General features: G+C 38.6%; 3 protein-coding genes and 1 pseudogene across 5 annotated transcripts; all 4 read left to right on the forward strand.

Annotated features, from left to right (window-relative positions):
* The first annotated feature begins 114 nt into the window (after nt 1–114).
* LOC127791178 (uncharacterized) lies at nt 115–2,778 on the forward strand. 2 transcript variants are annotated; one of them, XM_052321013.1, is made up of 4 exons: nt 115–302; nt 1,914–2,114; nt 2,203–2,261; nt 2,519–2,778. In XM_052321013.1, exons 1-3 carry the CDS (start codon nt 192–194, stop codon nt 2,254–2,256), a joined length of 366 nt encoding a protein of 121 aa, XP_052176973.1. In that variant the 5' UTR covers nt 115–191; the 3' UTR covers nt 2,257–2,261; nt 2,519–2,778. The 2 variants fall into 2 exon arrangements, with proteins under 2 accessions (XP_052176973.1, XP_052176974.1); XM_052321014.1 differs by lacking the exon at nt 2,203–2,261 and having other exon boundaries at nt 116–302.
* A 151-nt stretch (nt 2,779–2,929) lies between these two features.
* On the forward strand, nt 2,930–3,749 carry LOC127791177 (PRA1 family protein B4-like; annotated as a pseudogene).
* Nucleotides 3,750–4,570: 821 nt separating this feature from the next.
* Nucleotides 4,571–12,707, forward strand: LOC127790769 (uncharacterized). The gene is made up of 3 exons (XM_052320432.1): nt 4,571–5,561; nt 5,772–5,859; nt 12,318–12,707. The coding sequence occupies exons 1-2, from the start codon at nt 4,647–4,649 to the stop codon at nt 5,817–5,819; spliced, it is 963 nt and encodes a 320-aa protein (XP_052176392.1). The 5' UTR covers nt 4,571–4,646; the 3' UTR covers nt 5,820–5,859; nt 12,318–12,707.
* Nucleotides 12,708–14,857: 2,150 nt separating this feature from the next.
* LOC127790536 (dehydration-responsive element-binding protein 2C-like) lies at nt 14,858–16,824 on the forward strand. Of its 2 annotated transcripts, none has more exons than XM_052320087.1 (2): nt 14,858–14,999; nt 15,297–16,824. In XM_052320087.1, exons 1-2 carry the CDS (start codon nt 14,993–14,995, stop codon nt 16,250–16,252), a joined length of 963 nt encoding a protein of 320 aa, XP_052176047.1. In that variant the 5' UTR covers nt 14,858–14,992; the 3' UTR covers nt 16,253–16,824. The 2 variants fall into 2 exon arrangements, with proteins under 2 accessions (XP_052176047.1, XP_052176048.1); XM_052320088.1 differs by having other exon boundaries at nt 14,861–14,999; nt 15,322–16,824.
* The last annotated feature ends 1,166 nt before the right edge of the window (nt 16,825–17,990 follow it).

Raw genomic sequence — 17,990 nt, forward strand, 5'->3', positions numbered from 1 at the left:
AATTAGATAAGTGAGACTGAGGGGTGTTTTCGGAATTCTAAGCAGAGGGCATAATCGGTAACCGGAGAGATTCGGTCGTCACCGTCTACCTCAATATATAGGATGAGAGAGAGGGAGAGGGAGGAGAGTTGAGCTGAGCAGAGCACTCGAGAAAGAGACAAAGAGTTAGGGTTTTTGATTCGCCTGAGAAGATGCCGTGCTTGAACCTCTCAACCAACATCAGCCTGGATGGCGTCGACACCTCCTCCATCCTCAAGGAGGCCACCTCCACCGTCGCCAAAATCATCGGCAAACCTGAAGCTGTATTTACTCTCTCTCTCTCTCTCTCTCTCTCTCTCTCTGATTTCAGCATATTATATTTGACCTGTGATTTTCGTAGTTTTCTTGGTCAAGTTCAGATGATGAGATTGTCGTATTGTTTATCAAATATGCGCAGTGATTTTCTGTAGACGATGATTTGAACTTGGAACTAAGATTTATTTGTTGGGGGAAGGGGGGGAGTGAAGAAAAGGAAAAGAACAAACAAGGGAAATGAATAGTTGAAACAATATTTTGTGTGTATAGGTTGGAGAAATGATAATAAAATGAAAAGGTTTTCTTATGAACAATTATTTCCTTGGTTTTACCATACAGGAAAACTGTACAAGTGATTTGATTTTCCTTTTCCTGGGAAAATCCTGGATCTGAACAGAGCATTAGAATTGCTGTTGACCATTTATAGTTTTTGGACAGTCCACAGCTGTTAAGGGACAATTGCATTTAACTGTTTGTTTAAACGATTGTTTAGTGAATGCAATGCACCTTCTTTTGTGCATTTCTTTTTTCTTTGCCCATTGATAACAAACATCAAATAGCCTTTTTGCTAACTTGAAGGCTTTTTGCCTCCCTTTACTTTGTGGAGCATATGCTAATTCACTACTTAAAAATGTGATTTATGCTGAATGAAGTATCCTGAAGCTGGTTGAGGAATTTGATTACTTGGGTGATACATGGTTTCATTCCCTTTAATTTCTTTGATGCTTTCACTTTATCAAATTTTGATGGATCTGTTGGTACCAGCATTGCTTTTAAGTACTTTTACTCTGCATGTTTCCAGTTCCACATTCTAATGCTATTTTTGGATATTGGATTTGTCTGAGCAGTAGGAAAAAGGTAGAAACAAATGTTTTCTGTTTATTAGTTTTTTGATGAGGTAAATGAAAACTAGATGTGCAATATCGCATACAGATTACAATCTGCGGCAATCAGCATGTGCAAAACCACTCTTTTTTTTTTTTTTTTTTAAATAAATAAAAAAAACCACTCTTTAGTGAGGATTGCTTCTTTCTGTTTTCTTTTTTTCATTCACGTGTTTTATTTTCCATACATATTCCTTTTTCTTTCATTCATTTAAAATAATATTTGATTAAAAAAATAGCTGTTTCTTGTTTTGGTTTGACACGGATATTGGACTTAAATGTTGAAATGGCATTTGTATTTTCCCCGCTCTCTCTTTCTCTTTAATGAGATGGAACAATTATTTTTTATTTTAGTGTCTTTCTCTTAAGGCTTTTGCATTATGGTGTTTTCAACTATTAATGTATTCTTGTTGAGTTGTGTCCTTGTTCTTCTCTTTGAAGAGGGAACAGATTATTGGCTTAGTACTCTTAGATGGGGTTTGATAACTTTGATCACATCAGACAGGAAAATACCCGTCTTTAACTAAACTTTTTAGGCAATTGGTTTAGCCATGTCTTCACCATTGCACAGGAGATCACTATTTTCTTGATTCCAACTGAATGGCTATTCAGTTCAGTTTTACTCATAGTTCTCAATTCCTATGTTACATCCGGGCAAAGAGGTCGTTTCTTGTGCTTAAACCTTAAATGGCCTTTTTGGGGTGATATAAACAGATTTACGGTTGTTATTTGCAGTATGTGATGATCGTGTTGAAGGGTTCCATACCCATGTCTTTTGGTGGGACTGAACAGCCAGCAGCCTATGGTGAGCTGTTGTCCATAGGGGGCCTGAACCCAGACAACAACAAGAAGCTTAGTGCTGCAATCTCCGCCATCCTTGAAACCAAATTGTCTGTTCCCAAGTCACGATTCTACCTGAAGTTCTATGAAGCAAAGGCAAGCTATATTAACTCAATGAATTATTGCGTGAATGAGCCATTGCCATGTGCTTGTTATTCTCATTGCAAATTTCCTGTTTGTTTAGGCCCATCAAAGTCAAGAATATGCACAGTGTCTACATGCTTTACACCAGTACTAGCTAATGTAAATGAACCTTTGCTGTTCAGATGAGCTGAAAAGCCTTTTACTCCTTTCTACTTCTTATGATGTCAGTATCGTGGTTTTTCTCCTCTGTTTAAGAGGGAAAAGAAAGAATTTCAGTTTTCTTTCTCCCAGTTATATGAGAATTCATATAGAGATAGATGGGGAGAGAGACTTAGTTACTCACTGCAGTGCTATTTTTTTTTGGCCGGGGGGGGGGGGTGTTCTAGACGGTGCTAATGTCTTCATTTATTTCGCAGGGATCTGAAGTCGGATGGAATGGATCCACCTTCTAGATTGTGTCACTTGTGCGCTCATCCTGAATCTGTTTTCAACTGGATGCTTTTCCATGGAAGCAGTGTCTCATTTGAGTTGTAACTTGGTGCTGTAACAGCTATGATAGTGTGATATTATGTACTTTGCTGTTATCTTGTGGCACAGTATTATATATGTTCGACAATACTTTAGTGCCTTTTGCTTAATCCTTCCTCCATCACCAATAAATATACATCTTCTTTAACAGTGCTTGTTCATCTCAATAGGAGCTTGGGCCCAAAATATTATGGGCTGGGCTGTGATATATAGGCTCACTGGATTCACCAACAACGTATTACGGTTAAAGTAACAGTGATACCCAATTCGAAACGTCCTCTCTTCGATCGTTTACTCGTCTTCCACCACCCTCTCTCTCTCTCTGTCTGTCTCTCTCAGATTTCTCAGAATGTCAATGGCCGCTGCTTCCCCCACCCTGCCAATCTCAAACCCACAAGCCACCACTGCCACGCCGATCGCCGCCACATCCTTCCGAGGGCTCATTTCCCACTACACCGGCACTCTCCGTGCCGGCCTCTCCCACCGGCGCCCGTGGGCGGAGCTGTTCGACCGCTCCGCCTTATCCAAGCCCTCTTCCCTCTCCGATGCCAGCCTCCGATCCCGCCGGAACTTCTCCTACTTCCGCATCAACTACCTCTCCGTCATTTTGTTTGTCCTCCTCGTCTCCCTCCTCACTCACCCCGTCGCCCTCCTCTTCCTCGCCGCCCTCCTCGCCGCCTGGCTCTTCCTCTACCTCCTCCGCCCGGCCGATCCCCAGCTGGTCATCCTCGGCCGCAGCTTCACCCAGAGAGAAACCCTAGGCTTTCCTCGTTCTCTCCAGCCTCCTCGTGATCTTCCTCACCAGTGTGGGATCGGTCCTCACTTACGCTCTAATCGGCGGTTTTGCAATCGTTTTTGTTCACGGCGCTTTCCGGATTCCGGAAGACCTGTTTCTGGACGACCGAGAACTGGGTTCCGCCGGTTTCGTTTCGTTCCTCACCGGCTTCGCCTCCAGCGCCGATGCTTCTCCCGCCCCCGCCGTTGCTGCCCGTATCTGAGGCTCGGAAGATTATATGGGGGCATTGTTGACGAAATTGGTTAATGAAATTGGGTAGATCTGGAGTCATGTCAATCGGCTCATACATTTTGACACAGAGATAATATATATATATATATATATATATGAAATTATTAGATCAATTGAAAAGCATGTTGTTTAGGGGCACTATTGTTGTTGTGGATTTTTTTTTTATTTCAAAAATTCATCTATTATATTAAACAAGTTGGTTCAAAATTCAAACTCGTTTAAAATAATAATTGAGTTTTTGACGAGTTAAATTTAAATATATTTTTAAACTGGAGTTAACATTTGAACTTATCAAAACTCTACCGAGTTGAATTTTATTGTGTTTAATTTAATTTAATTACAATCCTAACAATGAGGAAAGATAATCCTTCCAATGCTGACGAGGAGTTGGACTTCAATTGAATTGAGGGATAAAACAGTAGACTAATAGACTAATGAAATGTTGCTCCATTCTATGTTGCACGGAAACACCTCATAGGTGCCGTTTCTCCGTTTTCGAAACGTTTCCTATTCCTATTTTGGACTCTATTTATGCCTATTTTTTTAGAAAAACGTCCGTTTCCACGTTTCCATTTCTTATCGAAACGTTTCCCGTTTCTGTTTCCGTGCAACATAGGCTCCATTTCATAGATTGACAAATCAAAAATATAAATATAAAATTGAGGTGCCCCTTTAATTGAAATTTAAAACATCTCAACAACAACCCGTTAGTCCAGCACGATATATATATTTAACTAAAAGAAAACTTAATTTGGAAGATTGTTAGGCAATTTTTTATTTAAATATTTAAAATAAAGTCATTTCAATGCCTACCGACGAGATAATGTCATTGCAAAACAAGTTTCCTACGTCAAACGACGTCGTACCTGTATGTTTCGGCGCTCTAACCTAAGCAGTAAGCACGTTTCAGTTTCTCTCTCTCTCCCCCCCCCCCCCTCTCTCTCTCTCTGGATCTCGATCGACCCCTCGCTGGCATCACACCGGCGGCGATGGACGACCTGGAATTGCAGAAGATACAAATCTTAGGGCCCACATTAGCTTCCATCCTACAAAGGTTCTCCTCCTCTCCCGGCGACGTCGACGGCCTTCTCTTTGGCCGGTTCTCCCTCATCACCCGTTCCACCTTCTCCGACGACAACCCCTCCACCGCCGCCGCCGCCGCCAGCACCTCCTCTTCCGAATCCCCCACTCTTATAGCCACCATCACATCTTTCGTCTGCTCCTCCTCCACCTCCACCTTCTATACCCCCACGGGCGACATCAAGATCCCCCCCCTCCAACGCCTCCTCCCCACCTCCGCCTCCGACCACCACCACCACTCCCTAATCGGCTGGTTCTCCGGCCGCCGCAGAACCCCCCTCCGCCCATCCCTCCGTGAATCCTCCGTGACCTGTTCTCTCTCCTCCAACATCCAACTCTCCGTCCAAGTCGACAACGTTAGTCTCTCTCCCTGCGTCTTTCTCCTCCTGACGACGCCGATTCAGGAACAACTCATCCACACTCACGAGTACAAAGCCTATCAGTTCCGACTATCCACCGAGTCCTTCCAGGCTAAAACCCTAGATGTGGTTAACATCGGCCCGGCGTTCCGCGGCCATTACGGTGCGTTTTCGCCTAACTCTATATTTCCGGCGTTGCCTTGTAAGTTGAGTGGGCTGAGTTCGATGGCGGAGGACCGATCGGCGGAGAGCGAGAACTTAAGGAGTACGAGGAGGGTTTCCAAGGATCAGAAGGACCTCGATGTGTGGGCCGAGGGGTTCGATGTTGGGCGGCTGAGTCGGTTGATAGGCTCTGAGGCCACAAATTACACCGTGGAGTTGGAGGAATTGTATAGAAAGATGCTGGCCAAGCTCGATGGATTGGCAAGGCTCGTGGAGAAGAGTTCTGCGAGGGTCCTGGAACAAGTAAATATTTTCTGTTTCTTATGATCAAATTGATGTGAACTCTTAGGGCATTGTTTAACAAAGTACTGATTTGGTTCATTTTTCATTGTTGTTTATGCATTTTGGGTAGTTGTGTTAAATAATATAATAATTTACGTTGTTGAAAAATTTCCCCAAAATAACTTCTTGGTTATGGTTTGAATAGAACTGACAAACTTCAATGCCCGGTAGGAAAATCATAATATGAAGTTGAGGTACAAAGTTGCTGGCATGGAGTAGCTGCATGATATTTAAGGTCTCATTCTCCTGGTTATTTAAGGTAATTTTGTCTTTTTTCTTATGATCAATTCCATTTCTCAGTGATGCAAATTATTGGTTTGTGAAGAACTCATCTTCTTATAAAATGGGTAGGATAAATCTTTTGATATCCAAATAACTACATTTTTTCTTCAAATTTTTGTTAAACTTTAATAAATAAGATGTTGTGTCCGTTCCATGACAGTACTCTCATGGCTTGGTTGAAACGAATGACATAGAAGATGGATATTTTACTGTGTTTAAGTTAGGAGATAGGCTTGTTATTATACTTTGTCACGGTGTGACAAAGAGAATTACCTTGAATCAGTGTGATTCAAGGGCGAACAGAAGTAAAGAGGGAGGAAGGAGGAGCAGAGATGCAAGATAGGGAGGAGAATAGGAGAACAGAGACCTATGAGAGAGAAGGTAATGGAGAAAAAGTTCTAATCATTCCATGTCCTCTCCTAAAAGGGTGGAAGAGTTAATATACTCACTCGGTGGGGTCGGAATCTCGCCCACTCAAGCGGTTACAACCGATTGCCTTGTCATTTTCCCTAACAGATTCTCTTGTCGTTTCCTAAGGCCTTACACGTTGCCTGACATCCTAACCGATTGCTAGCTGGAATGGAAATACAGTAACGGAAATAAGCAACTACAATGTAGCAGAAAATTAACCATGCTAAAAGCAAAAATTTAAAAGATAGCAGCAGGTCCGTGACATACTTATTCTTCTTTTTCTTTTCTAGTTTATGGAATCAATTAATATATTTGTGTTTGCAGTATCATACTTTATTGGAAGCAAACCGACAATTTTGGCACTCTTAACTTTGTTATGCTAATGATTGATTTGTTCTGTTAGACATTTAAGGAAGTTTGTTGTGTAGCATGCATGGTATTAATGTTGTATTAAGAGGCTGTTTGGCTTAGCGGTTTGACCGCTTATAAGCTACATAAGCAGCTTTAAGCTAAGCAGCGTTTTTGAGTGAAGTGTTTGGCAATACAAAAATGCTTAAATGCTAGGTAGCTTAAACGCTACTATAATAGCGTTTGAGAAAAGCTGGTACCCCCCTAGCTTTTGTGAAAGAAGCTATTGCATTGACTAATGCTATTACTATTTTGCCCTCAAACATTTTGAATATTTACACCTTGTCCCTTTCTTCTCCCATCTTCGAGCTTTTGCCATTACCGCCGTTGTTGCTATCTCCCCTCCTTTAGATCCTCCTTCGCCATCGCCCCTTCTCCAGATTCGCCGTCGCCATTCCCCCTCCTCCAGATCCGTCGTCGGCGTCGTTCAACAAAGCTGCCTCAAGCCATCGGCTACAGTTCTTCTCGCTACGTGCAGCGTGTATATATATATATATATAACAACAATAAACATAATATATGTTATATGTATATATATAACACAAAATAATATATATTATTATATATAACATATGTAATATATATAGTAATATTGTATTAATATATTTTTAATAATTATGTATAATTTATTAACATTTAATAATAAAATTTTACATCATTCAACATCATGTCTATTTTGGTCTTTTTATCAAGTTTTAATAGTTTTTCATCTTTTTCAAACCAAACACATAAATATTAATTAATAACTTAAAAGTACATTTATTCAAACACATTATCAGCTTAAACACTATTTAACTTTTAACTTGAAAGCTAAATAGCTTAAAAGTTATGAAAAATTTCAGTAAGCCAAACAGCCTCTAAAGCATGCAAATAGGAGAGCATGTGTTAGATCTTTGGATCTGACAAGGGGTTTGTTTAGGAAGAATTGAGAATTAGAGGGAATTTGGAGGGAGAATTCAGACGGAAAGGGAGGGAAGCAGCAAGAAAGAGGGAGAAAGTTTGAGAGAGAGAGAGAGAGATTCAATACATCTATCCGGAATGTACAATCCGGTAAAGCACAACGACTATAAAACTAAGTACAATCAACAAGCATAAGAGAAAAAAACACAATTACTGCCCTGCCCCTAGGAACGTGATAATACCCCCTCCCTTGAAACATTTCTTGTCCCCATGAAATGTCAAAAGCTGGCTATGGATCAACGAATCAACCAATTCCGGCCTTCACTGCCTGGTTTATCTTTCTTTCTTTCTTTCTCCTTTGTGTTTCCTCATGGAGGAGTTGAAACGTAGCAGTGTTAGCAGCCGTTGAATATTCTTTCTCAGCCTCAGTTCTGTCTTCAAACTAGACAGCCTGTATAGAGTGGATCTGAGACTCTGGAGCCTCTTTTTGTAATAATTTCTGCCACGTTTGACCGGTGATCACCTTGCATTCACCGGTTTCTTCTTGGAGAACAACCCTTTTTGTCATCTTCTTCCCTTTCTTCTTCTAATCCTTCAATGTGCAGTAACAGTCTTTGACATTGGTGGCCGTAACTGAATGTAACTCCACATTTAAAGCATAACCCTAACTTTCATCTTTCCTCCATAGTAGAAGATTTAGCTGCATTAGGGTTAGATAATCTTTAGAATTCTCTTGATTTCCTTCCAATTGTTGACTGAACGGAGGCTGAGCTTCAGTGAAGAGCGTGTACTTCTCGACAATCGCTTCCAATACAAGCTCCTGGAGACTTGCCTTCTCAGCAGCCCGTTTAACAGTGGCTGGCTGTCATCTTAACAGTGAGTCTAAGTTCATCATTCAACCCACTGATGAAACTAGATGCAAAGTACGGTTCATCCAAAGATGGGTGGGAAAGGATTAGCAGGGATCTCAACTCCTCAAACCTGGTTTGGTAGTTCTCGACTGAACCTTCCTGCTTAAGTTTGTTGAATTCCTCTACCATGTTTGTCATGGTTCCTTCTCTGAAACAAGCTCAAAAATCCTCCACGAATTCATGCCAATTCAGCCCAATTCTCCTTCTGCTCCGGCTTTGAAACCAAGCATTTGCTACATTGTTAAGGTAAGCGGAAGCCAGATTCACCCTCTGGCCTTCTCCCACCTGATAATGCTGGAAGAACTGCTCACAACATTGGATCCACCATCGCAGTTTGTCACCCTCAAAAGCCAAAATCTCCATCCTTGGCATTGGAGTATGAAACTGATTCGTATGTACTCCTCTGGCAGAAGTCTCCCGTACAAATGCTGATTGCTCCTCTGTTTCCAGAGGATCAGGAGTGCGCTGTTGGAATCTTTATATCGCTAGGATTGGAGCCATGGTGAACCTTGGAGGGAAGTCCACCGGTAAGCTTGCATTAGGCAGCCGGGAAAACACACTCAGGACAGTGCTCAATTGCTGGCCAATTCTGGTGAATTCTTATTTGAGGCTCGCTACATCTTCTCGCACACCAGCAACCTCAGGTCGGACACTCTTCTCCAACGATAGCATCGCCTCTTGAATGACCAGAATTTCTGCCCTACTCACCTCCTCCTGAGTCTGGCAAAGGCCTAACTCCGTCAACTCCAATCGATCCTCCAACTGCTCTCGATTCTGACAAAACTCAATCTCCATTGCATCCAACCGGGTTTCCTACTGTTTCATTCTAGTTCCCTCAGCCTTGATCAACCCAATTACCAATGATTGAATCTGATCTCAGACTGCTACTTGAATCTCCAATCGCTGAACACCCCAAAACCTAATAGCAATCGCGATAAGTCCGATTGCCCAGAATTGCTTCACCCCTGCATCGTGATCTCCGTTGACAAGGCTGTAATCGCCTTGCTTTGATACCAATTGTCAGATCTTCAGATCTGACAAGGGGATTGTTTAGGAAGAATTGGGAATTAGAGGGAATTTGGAGGGAGAATTCAGATGGAAAGGGAGGGAAACAGAGCAAGAAAGAGGGAGAAAGTTTGAGAGAGAGAGAGAGAGAGAGAGAGAGAGAGAGAGTGATTTCATTTCATTGCTCAACCTGCCTTCCCTCTTCTAGCTATGGCTTATTTATAGCCTAGCATACATCCATCTGGAATGTTCAATCCGGTAAAGCACAACCACTCTAACAACTAAGTACAATCAACAAGCATAAGAGAAAAAAAGACAATTACTGCCCTGCCCCGAGGAACGTGACAGCTTGCACCTCCATGCATGTGTGCATGAGTGCTCATCCCTGAGAGGGAGGGAGGGACGGAGGGAGAATAAAAACTAATTTGTTCAAGCAAGTTACAAAGTAGATCAATGGCAGAAGTATGATTTTATCAATGGAAATAACTCAAATGTTAAAGGTCAAACTATACAAAATCTGGTCAATGTGGATCAAACAATGTCTCTTATCACTAAGCATAATGGCTTCATTATATTTATCTTTCTCTGGTGAATAAAGAACCTGCTCTTCTATATGCAGCGTCTGTATTCATAATCTATCGATAAATCTAGCTTCTCCATGCATATCATTCTTTCTTCCAATATCATCTGCTGCATTATATGGGAGCTTTAATCTGGGATCTCCATGTGGAAGTTATGCACGTCAGAGGTGAGATCAGTAGGTCCTTTCTGTAACTCGCTACTAGTAGAAATCTTGTATATGCCAGAATCATCACATCTTCCTTCTTGTTACAATTGAGAGTTGTCAGTAATATTTTAAGTTCCAGAAAGCTTCATATTAGCCATTTCTGGTGCTAAGGCATTATAATTACATATGTAGTCTGTGTTTCCTTCTTATCCTTCAGTGCTATCTGGCTGCACAGATCAGCATCACGTTCTTCTGTTAACAAATATTTCATTTACTCATCTACTTTGGCATTTTGCACTAGGTAAAATGTATCAGATAGTCTCATATTCTGTGAATGAGCTTAATTAGATAATCGATTGTCATCCGTGCCATTTACTGCTAGAGACTGGATTTCAAACTCATCTTCCATTTAGTGTCTCTCTATGTAATCACGCTGATCTTGGCCCTGCAAAGACTCGAAAGAGAAATCAAAGTTATTGGATGCATGGTTTCCATCTTGTCTCAATGCAGGGCCATTCATGCTGTTAGGTTCAGAGGGTTTATTGTACAATGATTTGTCTGTCAACATATCTTGTTGGCAATTATTTCCTTCTGGTTCCTGAGTTGGACAGGATGACGACTATCTCTCTCTTGTCTCTGTTCACATTCATAAATGGCAGTCTTTGCTGAATCCTCAATATCAGTTGTTCATACTTCCTCTTTCAAGTTTTGCCCGCAATAATATTTTTTATGGCATTTGAAGATCACTTGAATGACTATCCCCTGATATTTTTTCTGTCATCACTTGTACTTCGCTGTCACTGGCACACTGATGGTCAACTTTCATGGACTCATCATCTCCACATTCTCTCACGAGCCTGACCTTCAACTCTGCAGCCATTGTAGCATTGCAGGTACTAGTCAGATGCCGAAACCATTCGCCCCAAACTATTTTGCTTCATCATCACCAAGAGCTGCCAGTTGCCCAATGTTGTTGTGGGATGAGGCAACCAGAGTTGTGGTGATTGAACACGACTCATTAGGCAACTCCACTGACTCCTCATAGCTGTTGGGAAAGTTCAATATAGCGCTGGGAATTTGGGACCATAGATAACACTTGAACCTTGTCATAAGCAAGAACAGACTCAAGGGCCCGATCAAAAGTGCTCAGCCACTGGCTTTTTTGGCTTTCTTCATTTGGCTGCTTCCATGCTTAGGCTGTCAAATCTCAGCCACCCAATTTTCCCACATCCTCTGCCTAACCCCTCTGTATGCAACCCTTATCGGTCCCTTTTCCTAGATCCCTTCTGTTTTGTTTCACACCAGTGCAATACTCAACTTGGTTGTTGTATAGCTCTTCCACTTGTGCAGATTGAATTTCTTCCGTTGCGCCTTCTTAGTTTTTGTTGTCAACACCAACCATACAGGATTAATACTCTGATTCTGCAACTCAAAACTATGCAATAGCACTCAATACAATGACTACAGTAAGAGAATACTGACCTGCCTTGTCAGTTTTGTGAAAGATAAATAGTCACTCACAGAACTTTTACAAATCATTCCTAATGAAGAAGAAGATGTCTCTGTGCTTAGAAAACAAACCAACAAGAGATCTGGACATACAACGTTGAAATGAAGCCAAAGAAGGATGGAGAAAACTTATTTATCAGTAGCATTCTCAGATGACTTGCGCTTTCAAAAAATCTAGAATACGGTAAACGAATTCTTGTTTTTGATTCTCTGTGGTGGACTCTTTGTTTAACGCTTTCCATATTTGAGTACGATCCCCTGTCAACTCCTGCTAACGGTCATCGGGTAAGGCTAATCGGTAGTGTAGTTTTAGTGGGCTTTGGCTTCTTGTTTTGGTAACTCTTGGGGATGGGGAAGCTGTATGCCACAATCCAGACATGGCATATTTAATTCCTGTTGTGTTCTGACTGGCCTGACCAATCCCATTCTTTACTTTGTGCCCAGTTCTGGCTGACTAAGATGATCTCTTTCTCGCCTTACTAAGGAAACTTGTACAATGATTCTGTGATCTCCGGGCTTTAAACTTTACATACATCTTACCATCTTTCGCCTTCTTTTTTACAGATCGATACAGGAGAATGTGCGAACAAATTTTTGGAGCTCAAACTGTAAGAAATGCATAATCGACATGATGGGTCCAAGCGTTTGTTGTGGTTGGCCTTAAGTTGATGGATGCAGTGGCCTATTTTCTGTCTAGTGTGGGAGGATGCCATTTTGTTGTTGCTTGAAGGCCCTTGTTTTACTAATCCTCCCATGTATTTACAAATTGTCCCTTTTTTCCCCCCTTGATTTGAATCTTGTTTGTGGATTTGAAGTTTGTCCAGTTCTTTGTTTTCTTTGCTGCTCGGTTTCTTCTTTTCTTTCTGCCTCTTCGAAGGTCAAGAAGAAGCTGAAGCCCCATTGACTTCTTGAAAGCAAAATATATCAGCATTAAGTAGAGAGAAATCATGTTAATCAGTCAAAGCAAATTCTGAATTCTAATGAGTTTGTTGGTGGATGATGGATGGATCATAAGGGGTCATTGACTCATGAGCACTGTGATCTGGTGGGAGACAATATTCAATGCTGTTATTATTATTTTGGATTGAAAATAAATTATTAATCATACAAAAAAAATATAAAATTTAACGTGAAAAATTTAAATTGAAAAAAATTATAAATAAAAAAGTAAAATATTATTATGATAAAATTGATACAATAATAGTGATATAATTGTAATTAGTTTTTAAGTATTGTGTATTTATTTATAGATCTAAATCATTTATAAATGTACATATAAAATTTTATATTAATTAGAAGATAATTTAAAAGGATGTTTTTCGAGATGAGTTAAATTTTATTTAAAGTTAAATTTGATAATATGTTAATCGCATTCAAATTTGAAATCTTAATCTCAGTTAAATTAAAAAAATTTAATCACAAATTAATTATGATTTTGAATCATAATTATCACAAATACGTTTGTCATATCAAGTGATTGATATGTTATGTTTTTATATCTACATGATAATAGATTATATTTAATAAATTTAAAGATTAATATTGATTATACCTTAATCTAATCTAATGTTGTGTATTTATAATTTATATATATGTTTAGATATTCTTACATATCATGATAATTAGGGATGATAATTTAATAAGTTCGGTTATTGACACGATTGAATTGTTCAAACCAAATAAAATGAACTTGTGTCAAATATCAAATTGAACCAACCGAATATGTTTTCAAACAAATTAAAAAATCAAAAAATATTGAAAAAAATCGACTGGACTAAAAAAAATCAAAACATTTGAATAGATTAAAAAATAAAAAAATTGAAATAAAACAAGTGAAAAAATGACGTCTTTTTTTATATTTTGGTTGGTTTGATTATTTTAGTTTTTGTCAATATAGAGATCGAATCAAACTGAAATAATTAAAATTGTTAAATTTAAAAGTTAAACTACATCGACCTACGATTTGAATCGAACTAAATCGATAATTTTAGACAATTTAATTCAATTATTTTTATTTAACTGAAATATTACGCACCTCTAATAATAACTATGTGGACCTCTTAAAACCTATGTGAAAAGAAAGCCCCGCCATGGTTGAAGGTTATTATTTTATTTAATTTTTTTAAAGAGTAAATTGCATACACATTTTTTTATTTATTTTTAAGGATATTTTTTATACTTTAGAATTGATTTTAGAAACTCTTGTGTTTTGAATTTTTTTTCGAATGCAACCCTTTTGTTAATTTTCCTTTTGTTAGGTGTAACAACTAACATTGTAATTTTATTTAATATTTTAATTAAATTATCTAAAATTAAAGTTACTTAAAAATAAAATTGACAAATCAAAACGAGAAGAAGATTCATTAGTTGAAAACTTTTTTTGATTGATGATTTTTTTTCCTCTTCTCTTTTTGTCAATTAAGCCAGTTATTTTTTTTATTTATTTTTTTCTTTCTCCTTGATTTGGAATGATCTAGTTTGGATTCATTCCAAATTAGGGATGGAAAAGAAGAAGGGTTGTAGTTTGGATGATTTTTTTGGTTTTTTTTTTCTTCTTCTCTTTTTTTATCTATGAAAATATATTGTCGATCATTAATTCTTGTTATTATTCTTCTTCCTTGATTTGGAGCAAACCCAAATTAAGATTCATCTAATTTGGATTCATTCCAAATTAGGGAGGAGAAAAAAGACGACGTGTTGCATGGTGGAAAAGTTGTATTATCTCGTCTTTTAATTTTTTTATTTTATTTAAAGATAATTTTAATTTTAAATAATTTATAGAATAAAAAAAAGTTTGTTTGAGAGGTTAAATTTTAAATCCTAAAGATATTAAAAGTTGTGCTTCCTCATCTATATAAAGTATAATTAATTTGTTTGAGGGGTTAATAATATTTTTTTTTTAAAAAAAACGAGTTAAAAATGTTTTTTATTTAAGATATGGTTAGTTTTTGAAATTTTCAAAAAAAGAAAATAGACTTTGGCCCCAAGAAAAAGCATGGAATTGGTCAAGCCACGTTGGCAATCAAAGCATAGCATTGAAGCCGCCGCGTCTCATGTATATGAACCACGCGTAAGTATTTATGGGTTTAAGAAAAGGATTTTATTGTCAGAACAAGTTTCTTAGTCCCCAAGGAAGCTACGAATTATATTATTGATTCTTCAACAGCGCGGAAACCGAAAGGGGGGGATTAGTCTTCTTCTTCTACTGTATTCTTTGGTTCTAGAATTCGTGTCGTCTGATGCGGAGTAAGTTCTCTCCACTGAAACTGAAAGCTTCTTCTTTTGCCTTGTTTTCCATGTTTTATTTGTACATCTATATATGTATATCTTAATGCTCTAAATTGTATATCATATCTCCTCCTCCTCCCCCTCCTTTAGGAATCAATGATTCGTATATCTTACATGCCTTAGGTCTAGGACTTCAATCTTAACAGTATTACAGAAGGGCCGCCCGTGAATATCTGATTTGTGATTTCCTCACTGAGTTGCAGATTAATCACAGGATAGAGTACTGATTAACTACTGATCATAATCCTGTTCCAGTGTATATGGTTGGCTTTGTGAACAGAAAACAGGGAAGAAAGCGCAATGCAAGTGAAGCAATGGAGGAGGAGGCTTTACGGGTCAAGAAGAAGAACGACGAGAAGCAGACTGTGGTTGAGGACTGCACGAAAGATGGCGTGAAGCGGACCCGAAAGGGTCCGAGAAAAGGGTCCCGAAAGGGTTGCATGAAAGGCAAGGGAGGGCCCTTGAACTCGGCTTGCTCGTACAGAGGGGTCAGGCAGAGGACTTGGGGGAAGTGGGTGTCCGAGATTCGGAAGCCCATACGTGGCAACCCCCAGTGGCCTAAGAAAGCCAAAAGGCTGTGGCTCGGCACGTTTGATTCGGCCCGTGAGGCTGCTCTTGCTTATGACAAAGCTGCATCTGTGCTGTATGGCCCCCATGCTATATTGAACTTCTCCTCCCGCTCGGAGCTGGTGGAACCAGTCGACATGTCTGATGAGTCGCCATGTTCAATCTCCGCAACGTCGGTTGCCTCGTCTGAGTCCACGACTACTGCGCCAGGCAACTGGCTGCTCGGAGACGATGAAAAGGAGGTGAAAATAGTTCAGGATAAGGCGGTAGAGTCAGAGCTCAAGCTAGACAATATCAGAGCAGAATGTGGAGATGATGATGAGTCGTCCATGGCAGTAGTCGACTGTCGTCGGCGTGCCAGCGACAATGAAGCAATAAGTGAAGTAACGAAAGAGAAAATTTCAGGGGACATTGAAGAGGATTCAGCGAAAACCACCCCTATAAATAGTTGGCAACAAAATATGTTGACAGATGAATCTGATAAACTTGATTTCTCTTTCGAGCCATTGCAGTGCCCAGATCAGCAGCTTGATTACATAAAGAGATACCTAATGGAGGACGAGTTTGATGTTCATAGTGATGCCGAAGTTGATGCCTATTCGACATATTTGTTAACAGAAGAAGAATGTGAAGCTGCTGGATGATATGGAGCTTTCTGGATAATTCAGTGGATGATATTGGAAGAAGAGCTGCAATGGATATATATAGACATAAACTGCATATAGGAAGAAGACAGAAACTGCAGATAGATTGTGAAGACAGAAACTGCATGTAGGAAGAAGAGCTAGCTGGTTCTCCATAATAGGTAGGTCGAGTATATAGTGAATACAATTTTCTAGATTTAGTGCTATACACAGACATTCTTTGATTCATATTAACCGATCAATTTTGTATAGTTTGAGCTTCTATCATATGGATTAAATATTATGTTACCATATTATGAGTTGGAGCCACTCATATTATTATAGATATTATAGATAAGTAGTCATAATCATCTTTTCAATTAACAATTAGACTGCAGATGCACCTGTGGATCGATGGTCGAATAAATGTCCAACTCAATCATCGATCAATTAGTTAATGCATCTTAAGTTTGTAAATTGATATTTTGACAAATACTCATTTTTAAATCATTTGAAAATATGATAATTATGATTAAAAATTCAAATTCATTTGTAATTGAAATTTCTAATTTGACCATGATTGAGATTTTAATTTTGACTGTCATTGGAATTCATCTCCAATTGAAGACTTATCTTGTATGTTCATCTTTTGATTAGAATATAATTTCTTGTATATATTTATAGATGAGTGTTAAATCTATAAATAGATACTCAATATCTTAGAATTATTGTAACAATATCATATTAGTGATATTTTGTTCTTTCCAACCGTGATTTTTTTTAATTTGAGTTTTGATCAGAATATAATTTCTTGTATACATCTATAGATAAGTGTTGTTTATAAATAGAAGTCCAATACCTTGAAATTATTGTAACAATATCATTTTAATGATATTTTGTTCTTTCTACCAATAATTTTTCTCGATTTGAATTTTTCACATAAATCTCTTGCGTTCATTTGTGTGTTTGATGATTTGATTGTAGTTTATTTTTTATCTAAAATTCTAACAAAAAATATATGAAAAAAATACCATGAAACAGTCTATTGACATATTTTCTATAACTTAGGTTTTTCCTTTCAAACTCTGTATAAACTTTACCAACATATATTCCTTAATATTTATTGAAACCTAAATTGTAAGACAGATGAATTAAAACGTTACAATAGAGATGACTTCATATAATCTCCGATTCAGAAGAAGCAAATGGCCCATTAGAGACAGGATCAAGAAAATGAACTTACAATATTGATGGAGGGATTGGATATATGACAGAGCTAGAGAATGAGTAACTGACGAGGGGAGAGTATGATATGAAGAACCCATTAAACTCAGGATGGATAGAGCCTTCTGGCCGCCATGGATTGATCAAAAGATTATATATAATATATACACACATAGCCAACTCCATGGATGACACTATCCCTCCTGAGCTTTACAGATTCTTCTCTACCTGTTCACACAACTTATTTGGATAGAGAAAGCCAAGAATATTAATGGTGGTGGGGAAGAGTTGAAAGAGAAGGGCTCTATTTATAAAGCTGGACAATGTTGAAAGAAAGACAACGTTGTTCATGGCTGTAGCGCAGAATGACCTTGACATCCGCCTATAATTGGATAACTTTCCCACTTGGCTTCTTGCATATTATTAGAACAAGAACCAGTCTCGATCCAAAGTGCCAAACAAAGGAGTTATTTTCTAAGATAACTTTGTTCTCTATGTCAAAACATATGCCAATGGATCGGCAATATGGGCACTT

This window comes from Diospyros lotus, chromosome 14, assembly GCF_014633365.1.
Source record: "Diospyros lotus cultivar Yz01 chromosome 14, ASM1463336v1, whole genome shotgun sequence".
In the NCBI taxonomy this organism is placed as follows: Eukaryota; Viridiplantae; Streptophyta; class Magnoliopsida; order Ericales; family Ebenaceae; genus Diospyros; species Diospyros lotus.